Below are 9566 nucleotides of genomic sequence, written 5' to 3' on the forward strand. Positions count from 1 at the left end.
TCACTGGACAACAGCACAAAGTTCCATGCCAAAGTTCAAATCTACTTGAACTCAGCCCTGATTTACTTTGCCCTCGACGCAAATTCCCCGAAAGTGATTCATTTTGACACAAATGTTTGCTGATGAAATGCTGGTGTGACAGAGCCTTTGAGGTGGAATAGGTTTCACCTGTATCATCCTGACTAGAACATGACATCCTGTGATCCTCAGCATGGTTGAACCCAACTTCAACCTGAGCACAGGTCGATTGAAAACACCTGTGTGAGCCTTTCTGTTTTTTACTACTTTCCTGAACAAAGAGCTTCCTAAAGGACAAATCTAATAAGCACAACGCTCTGTTTTTTCCATATTTTACATGCACTCAGTGTAGAAGCAGGTTAATAGTATTTACTAGATTTGGATGAAAGAGTTCAGAAGAAGAGGTTGAGTTGAGTACAAGCATGATTGGTTGTGTGTGTGTGTGTGTGTGTGTGTGTGTGTGTGTGTGTGTGTGGTCTCTCATTTTCACTCTGATGAAAGCTCCTGTGCTCCTGGGTATTCAGTGGGATTAACATAATTGTAGTTAATTGCCAAGAAAGTGGCCTGTGCGGCTCATCTGCAACATTCACAGAGGGGAAAACACATTGTCCCTTGGTGGATGCTGGAGTCAGGGGGTCATCCCTGTGTGAACACAGTCACGCACAATATACACACTCACTCTACCCAGCTCAGAGTCATCTTATAACATTTTCCACATTTTAATGGACATTAATGCGCACACACACACATATACACACACATTTATACACAGACAGACATATGTTCTAACATAAAGCATATTAACAGGCATATTACTGCTCAAACACTTTACAGGCGCTAACAAGATCAAACACTGTGTCTGTGATAGATTAGGAAATCATTAGCCAGATATTGAAACTGTCATATTTGATTATTTCTTAAAGGGTTTAGATTCATTGGACAGTAATTGAAGCAGAGGTCTTGCTGCTGCCCCTCACATCATGTTAAAAACAAGATCACTTCTACATTCCTCTGGAAAACACATTAATGATAATTAAGTCAGCTCGACTCGAATGAGTAACTTTTTATTTTACTACTTGCTGCGTCAGTGCTTCAGGGCGAGGGGAGGATGGCAGGCAGGAAAATTGATTCACAGGCCTTCTATTAACTAGGACACTGTGCCCACTGCCACTGAATTGCCTTTAAAATAAACATTTTGGGCACTGCATAAAGGACAGCACTTATTTTTTGTGTTTTGCCAAATCCTTACTTAAAGTTTCTATAATCAATATTTTGTTTTTAAAAGGTCCCCCTCCAGACACATTTGTAAACATTAAGATTAATTCCTTGTCTAACATAATAAGAAAAAAAAACTTATCTGTGCTTACTTCCTGATTGATCAATTCTAGATCAAGCTTCATACCCAACCCCAGTCTGCAGGTTCATGGGATTGGATCCTTTGGTTTTGTGGCATATGAACCCAAGGCTGTCTGAACCCAGTTTTTGAGACTGTCATTGGTTCACTGCATTTGCACTGTGGAAATACTCAGTCACGGTGTTGACTGTTTATTTAACTTATGATTGGTCTTGTATCATATAAAAACAGACATGTGAACAAGGTTAACAAGGTTAAAAACTTTCATCAGAGTGGGTCTCTAACAAAAGATGAAAGATGTATCATATGTGATGTGAACATCTGACCTTGAATTGGTGAAGATTAAAAGAGCATATATACTTTACTTCATTGTCTCCTGTTGTTATGTTATACAAAGCATTTTAATGCTCCTCCATAATCAAACTATTTCACTCAGTCAAAAATTCCATTTAGCAATGTTCCTATCTGAAGAGCACACCCACAGTTATGATAAGCCTGTTGTCTCAGTTTACATCTTAAAGAGCCTTGATAAAATACACAGTCAAGATTTTATGTGATTAAGATAGAAGAATAAGTATTTTTCCCAGAATGCATTTTGACATGCCACAGCAGTTTCAGGGTCCTGGTGTTGTACATGCTGGCTCACTGTCACAGGTTGCGACACAAGTTGGATCACCAACAATAACCTGCTTACTCAAAAAGAGTTCACATGCACTCCACAGAAAGCTGATCTGTCGCATTCAAGGGAAAGTGTGTCGCTTAAGCTCGTCCACAGAGATACCTGATGGTAAAATGGACTGTTCTGATCAGGCTGCAAACTTTCTCTTTAGCAGTGTTTCTCAGAATGACAACATTAGCTGCTGGCCTGTACATGAGATTGATTATTACCAACAGAAGACATAACTTTCATCCAACAAGCCACAAATGTGAGCTTTTACTGATATGCGCCTGTCTTTTTGTCTGAGTTTTCACATGTGAAGCAAGGATTAGTGAGAGAAGAAATGAACTGACACTGAATGTAAAGTGATTGTGTGGATGTTTCTGAGGTTTGTTACAGGTCAGTGATCTCAGGGCCCAAATGTAGACACACAAGTAAGACACACGGCAAGTAGGTGCAATGAAGGTACTTTAATAAATGAACAAAACTGGCTTACAAGTAGATAAACTGACAAGCAGAAAGAGGAATCCAAAAAACAGGTAATCCAGTAAGTTGGAACAGGAACGCAGAAACATCAGGAATACTAGGAACATGCACAGGAACGCTAAGGAACTGGTACAGGGACGAAAGCGGATGGGCTGGTGACTGTGAATCAGGGGCAGATGTTGTCCAGGCCACAGACTGGATGCCAGAAGTAGGCCAATGATGAGAGATCAGGAGCAGCTGTTGGCTGGATCACTGACTAGGAACCGGGAACGTCAGTCAGACCGCGAACTGGAGATAGGGAGCAGCTTTGGCATCAGCTGTCTCAGGAACACATGAGAAGTCGGCTAGGACAGGCTCAGGAGCAGGCAAGTTGCTAGGTGGGACCCCTGATACATGAACAGACAGGATGTTAGCACGGGTGGCCAACTCAGGGTCCAGCTGGGTGTCAATCATGGCGTTTGGCTGCAGAGTTGCAGCTGAGTGTCTGTGGTGATGGGCAGATTCAGGGATCAATGTTTATGTGGCCCTTGCTTCTGAGGCAGTTCTAGCTTGTATGGCGCCCTGAGCGAATGCACCAATAAACGTGTTCTTAAACATGTCAAAGTCCTCCCAGGTGAATGGAGTTGGTGTGCTGGATCCAAGTCAGGAACATAAGGGGATGGACTCAAATACAGAATCTCAGAGGCTAATGCAATAAAGGAACATTAATGAAAAGACAGGGTTGCAGGTACTTTGGCTGGCAGACAAGCAGGCATATGCAGAACTGGATGCAAACCAGATGATCCAAACTCGAAAGTCTCTGGGCAACCAGATGGACCTGAACAGGAAACACAAGCAGACACACTGACAAAGAGTGAGAGGAACACAGACTCAATGCAGGAGGAGAGGAGGTAACGAGATGCAAGTGCAACACATTAGGATGGAACGGGTAATCAAAGAGGTGGGAGACAATCTGGCGCAGGAAGTAAACAACAACAAAGACATGGGTAAAGTCATTTCAAAATAAAAGAAGAAATAATTAAACAGAGCCCAGGCATGAAGTCACTACAAGGGGCAGATCATGATGAGGTGACCATACATGCACCTCCACCTCGAGTCGATTTGCCACGGAGTAGCTCTTTATAAACAAGGCATCTAAGGCTATACCATAACATGCAAGATAAAGCTAAAGGTACACAAGTGTAATAATAAGTATAACAAATTAGAGCAAGATCTAAAACTTTTTATTTCAAATAACACAAAGAAACTGTCCTAATAAAAACCAGAAATACTGAAAGATGTGGATGGAGCTCTTAATGGAGGAATGGGTTGTTCTCTGTGTTATCGTGGAGGAGCGCTTGATGAATGGATTCTAATGAAAGGTTTTTTCTCTGTGTTGAAGATGCTAGATGTAGGCCCGGTGCTGGACTGTAGTACTGCTGACCCCTCTTCTTTTTTCTTGAGGACATCTGCAAAAAAGCTAGGGAGGGTTTGAAGGCAAAAAATGGATAACAAGAGCTTGTCAGCTTGTTGTTTTATACACTAATTAATAATAATACTTTATTATGACACTATAATTATACTTGGTTTGTTGTGAAGTTAAATTGAGCGCATGGGTTCCACTGTAATTACCAAAGAAGATCTCTGTGGTATATCTTTGTGCCCACGTTGTTTGAATGTGATCAGGTCAGTTAGCTTTTGTTCGTGCTGAACATAATGCTAATCCCATCCTCAGCACTGCGAAAAACTTGTCTCTCAAAAACAAGAAAAAACAAGCAATAAAATGGAATGCAATAAAAATAAAATATTACATAAAAGACGCAAAATGATCTGCCAACAGAACAGGAAGCTTTCACTTGCCTGAAGTTAAGTAATAATAAACTTAACACAAGTGAAATGATCTAACATAAATAGAAGAATAAATATCTTGTCAGACAAAAAACAAGCACATAATGATTTGATTTTAGATTTCCCTTTTTTTTATATACCTGCTCTTCATCACCTTCTCCCTTTCTTTTTCTTTGTCTCCTCATCTTGTCCTGTAACTCTTTCCTTCCTCAACCTGAGCTTTGATTGATGCAGTCGTTTCATTTTCATCTGTCACTGACGAAAGTAAACACTGGTTCAGTTGATATCTATGTAGAAGTGCTACCGGCCTCCACTGGGATAATCTTGTAATGAAAATAAAAAAACATATAGGGGTTTAACATGGGTTTCAACCTTTTACATAAACTGACTTGAAAGTTCATCAGTCCGACATATGATGGATGGCAATAATATTAGCCAGCTAGCTAGTTAATTCACTCAAGTTAAACTAACTAGCTGGTGTATGTAACGTAGCGCAGCTGTACTACAGCTGCCAAGAGATGCCTTGAAAGGCAATGCACAACAAGCAGTAAAAGTCTGTTGCAACCTGTATCACGCTGCGGTGGATTCAGCTGCCTGTCCAGTTTGCTGACATAATAAAAAGAACAACTGTGTTGACTAAAGATCATTCACTCCACCCACACACAAACACACACACACACACAAGCAATGCCGCCGCTGATCAGATGGGGAAGTCTGTGATCTTGGTCTACAATATTTTTGCAGCACCAAAGTAGAGTTATTTTAGGCAGTTATTATATACACCTCAGAAAAAATGCAGAGGACAAAACAAGACAAAATAACATAATAATCTCCACAATCCCTACAAATAGTTTTGTCTGATATAACCTGAGCACCAATGCAGCGTTATCAACTTTGTTACCCACCTCCGGATGTCAATGCATGTTGCTGCAGATCCTCTTCGAATCCAGAGTCAGTGCCCAAGGCCAAGGAACAATGCTCGAAACATTCCTCTGAAGTCACGTAAAACTAGACGAAAGAAGATTTTCTCATTTACATTGCATTGATATAACCAGGTTATTTGAGGATTGCTGAATGAAATGTAATTATTTACCTAATAAAAGTGCTTCTCAAGGTGTGGATGTTTTGATTGACATCTCCCTCAACCTTCTGTTGGTCTTGTTGAACCTGTTAGGGGGGGGGGGCAGCTTACACTTATGCTCAGGTTGTAGGGGAGGCAGGGGTTCCTACAGCTCAGCCCTTGTTTTTCCTCCAGGCAACCCATTTATAAAATATATATGTATGTATGTCTTGTCGTAGGTACTATGTGTGTGTGGCCATCCTGATCTACTTCCTTCCTCTGCTGGTGATGGGTTGTGCTTATCTGGTGGTGGGACTGACCCTGTGGGCCAGTGAGATCCCTGGAGACTCTTCTGATCGCTACAAGGAGCAGCTGACCGCCAAACGCAAGGTAACGCGCACTTTACATGGCGGGGCCACAGCTTTTAGATTGCCATTCAGATTAGTCCAACCGTGTCACGTGGGCTCACTTTTATACGCTGCAGCCCTGAACAGGAAGACCCTCCGTTGATGAAATGATCAAAGCAACATGAACCTGAATCCCTCTCTCCTCTGGTCTTTGGAGGTTCCCCAGACAAACTGTAGTCTCTCTTCACTTTCAGTTTTCACCATCCGCTCTCCTCCTCTACCTGTTTCTGACTTTTTCAGCCATCTTTCATGGTCCCTGCTTGTCAGGTGTGTTCACAGCTTCAGTGTTGCATTTTTTTTTTAAATACTCTCCTCATGAAGACATTGCAGCCTTTCTGATACTAGAATATAAGATGAGAATCCTATGAGGTTTAACACAGACATATTTACTAAGGTGTCTCATCCACTGATTACATCAGCCCCGCAGGTCAGTCTGTGAACATTTGATATTTGTTTTTGGAGCGCTGACACCACTTACTCTCTTTCATTCTGTTTACTTTAGTTCTCTGTATTTCACATTGCTCCTTCACTTTACGCATTGCTTTGATTCATTTGTTTCTTCATTCATCTATTTTTAACCACAGTTTATAGATGGAAACATGAGCTGGTCCCCCACTTTGCTCCAGATGTGTCTCATCTGTCTCATGTCTCATTTACTACTGGATGAACAACAATGCAATTTTGTAGTGACATTCCTGGTCCCCTGTGCCGTGCTCTGCCCTTTTTCCTGTTTTATTTTGAAATGATTTACTTTGTGTGTGTGTTGGTTATTTTACTTTGCCTCGTGTGTTTCCCACCTTTCTGATTGCCTGCGCCATCGTAATTAGTTTCACCTGTTCCCAATTACCCTTTCCTTCCTCATGTATTTCTGTGTAGCCCTCCCTGTCAGTTCCTCGTGTGCTTGTTATTCAGTGTTTTGTGTGCTGTTCCTGCCTTTTTGCCTGCCCGTCAACTCATGTTTATTTTCATCATTAAAGTATCGTCGTGTCTGCATTTGGGTCAAGAGATTATTGAACTGTAACAGTTTGGACTCACCAATTATGGACCCAGCAGACACATCTTTATAATACTATAGAATACTAACAAGCAGTTCTGAGCAGCGTGTGCAGGGAAATGTCAAAAAACCCATGGTTAAAGAATTTGTTGACAGGCTTAAGGACTTTGTTAACATCCCTGATTCCCAGCCAGTTACCCCCCAGTCTACTAGAAAACACCCAGCCTTGTTAAACTCCAGCCTGTCTCCCAGCCGTTTGTGTTTACTAACCTGCTGCCAGCTCTAGAGTCAGCTAGCTCCACCAGCCTGCTTCCAATAGCTAGCTGTCAGCCTGATTCCAAGACAGCTAGCTCCCTTTCTGGACCTCCAGCCTCATTGCCGGCCTCCAGAGTGAGCCCACCTACTTCGGCGTCATCCAGAGATACAGCCTCCTCACCTCCTGACCTCCAGATAACCTTCGCTCCTGCCTTTGCCACAACCCACCAGAGTAGTGCTGCCCCTTTCCCTGCCTCCGCCTGTCTGTCCAGCCTCCAGACCAATCGGCTGATATTCTCAGCTCTTCTACCATCGGGCCATCCTGCTCCGTCCCGCCCGGTCCTCAGGCTGTTCCCCCTGAGATATTCAGCTCCATTCCCCAGTCACCTGTCCACTGGTCCTTTGGTGGTTGATAGAAAAACATTTCAGAACAAACAAGCTGCGAAAACACTAAAAAACCTAAAGCATAATTGTTAGATTTTTCATATAATTGGTCTTCCATATTCATTTTTAAAAATATAGTTGATTATATTACCTCTGCAGGACACCAGTCCACCTCCCACTCTAATGAGCCAGTGTCATAGATATGTCCATGTGCATTATTTTTTCATTCATTGTCAGTGAGCACCGCCTGTTATTGACAGCACTAATGAAGTGTGTATGTGCATGTCTATTCCCATTTGACAGATGAAAAGTTCAAAGCTACCGAGCTTTTTCTGAACGGACAGCGTTGTTGCTATTTGTCTGGCCGACAGAGAGGCTTGTTATAGCAACGAAGATGAATGCTGAGTCCTCGAAGGAGACAATCAAAGCAGGGCAGCAGTCTCATCGAAAGATGACCAAAACAAGCTTAAGACTCACTCAGTGATTGATGGGTTTCTCTGACAGGTTTTCACATTTATTATACATTATAATGAGGCAATTACATGTTATACTTTTTAGGACAGGTTCATCGTACTGAGATGTCTTTTGACAATAAACAGTAAAGAAATTTCTTTTTAACTTATTTATTTGTCATACTCTGACCCATTAGCCTTTCTGATGCAGGTTTAACTGGTGAAATACAGAATTGTGGGTAAAAAAAAAAAGTGGGTAATCAAAACAGTAGAAAATGAAGACAACGTGGTGCTTGTGTCTTGTGTCCAACAGGTGGTGAAGATGATGATCGTGGTGGTGTGTACGTTTGCCATCTGCTGGCTGCCCTACCATGTTTACTTCCTGCTGCACCAGGACTTCCCTGAAATGTTTGAGGAACCGTTCATCCAGCAGGTCTACCTGGCCATCATGTGGCTGGCCATGAGCTCCACCATGTACAACCCCATCATCTACTGCTGCCTCAACGACAGGTGAGTCAGCACACCAACACACACACACACACACACACACACACACACACACACACACAAATTCACTTACAGCAAATTCTGAAATACTCAGAACTATAGCAAGATGAACCAGGTCTTTATTTTCTATGGAGGACTTTGTTTTTCCAGTTGTCCACCTGCTGCATGAGACAGACACACTTCTCTTTCAATTATTCCATTTGTCTACACAGCTCATACAACAGTTCATGTTTCATATACTTGACTGAGAGCGTAATAGAAATCTAGTAGTCTCTGCTTCATGTGCCTTACCACAGTGATTGTGTGTTGGCCACTAAAATGCAGGTGACCTACACACAATATTGTGCTTCCTGTGTAGAGATGATATTAGATAAGAGACGCAAACAAGATATTTTCTAATTTTTGGTTTGCTATTGTTGCTGTTTATGTAAACTCCAATTACATCATGTCCTCCTGCTGCCTCTAAGTCCTGAATAATGTACATTTCACAATAACATAGCATTACACACTCTGCACACATTCTGCACTATAACACAGCTAGTTGCCAACCAGCGGCGTATAGTTATTCTCCAGTACACTGCAGGGCTGTCACTTTTTATTCAAAATTGGAACTACCATTCAAACATGGGAGGAGTTGACTATTCAATCTTTAATGACCAGTTCAATATTTACAGTGGATGAGCCCAATGAGCTGTGCTTTGTACTCCAACAGGGAGCTTTCCTAAAATGCATTGTCCATCTGACTGTGACCATTGTTAGTCAGATCAGGGATCTTTGTTGGACATCTTTCTCCTTCATTTCTGGTTATTTTCCAAATCGTCTCTAATAAAGGCTAAAGCAGGGGTCTGAAACATACGGCCAGGAGGGGCCCGCGGCCTTCCTACACTGTCTGCGACTTGACGTAAAAAATGAAATGCAACTGGGACTTCAAGTTTATTTTTATCTATTTGTTTTCCACAATTAGGACAATAACTTCGCGTGCAATTTAAATTATAAAAACAATTCTAATAAAAAAATTAAAAATGATCTCAAGGGAAGTGCTGACGACGAGAAGCGCAGGAAGACAAGAAAAGTTAGTAGTAGAAGAAGCCGAAGATGTCGCTCTCCAAACGTAAAAGAAAAGTGGATGACGAACACAGACAATTTCAAGAAAGATGGACATTG

General features: G+C 41.8%; 1 protein-coding gene across 1 annotated transcript in view; it reads left to right on the plus strand.

The window, feature by feature from the left end:
- Window positions 1-9566, plus strand: part of tacr1a (tachykinin receptor 1a) — a 57088-nt gene that overhangs the window by 32801 nt on the left and 14721 nt on the right. The window contains exons 3-4 of the mRNA XM_023397611.2: window positions 5643-5793; window positions 8209-8405. Of these exons, the coding sequence (XP_023253379.1) occupies window positions 5643-5793; window positions 8209-8405 (348 nt within the window). The remainder of the gene's footprint in view (window positions 1-5642; window positions 5794-8208; window positions 8406-9566) is intronic.

Source organism: Seriola lalandi, unplaced genomic scaffold (assembly GCF_002814215.2).
Source record: "Seriola lalandi dorsalis isolate HSWRI2012SDOR001 ecotype SW California unplaced genomic scaffold, Sedor1 jcf7180002054883, whole genome shotgun sequence".
Lineage (NCBI taxonomy): Eukaryota > Metazoa > Chordata > Actinopteri > Carangiformes > Carangidae > Seriola > Seriola lalandi.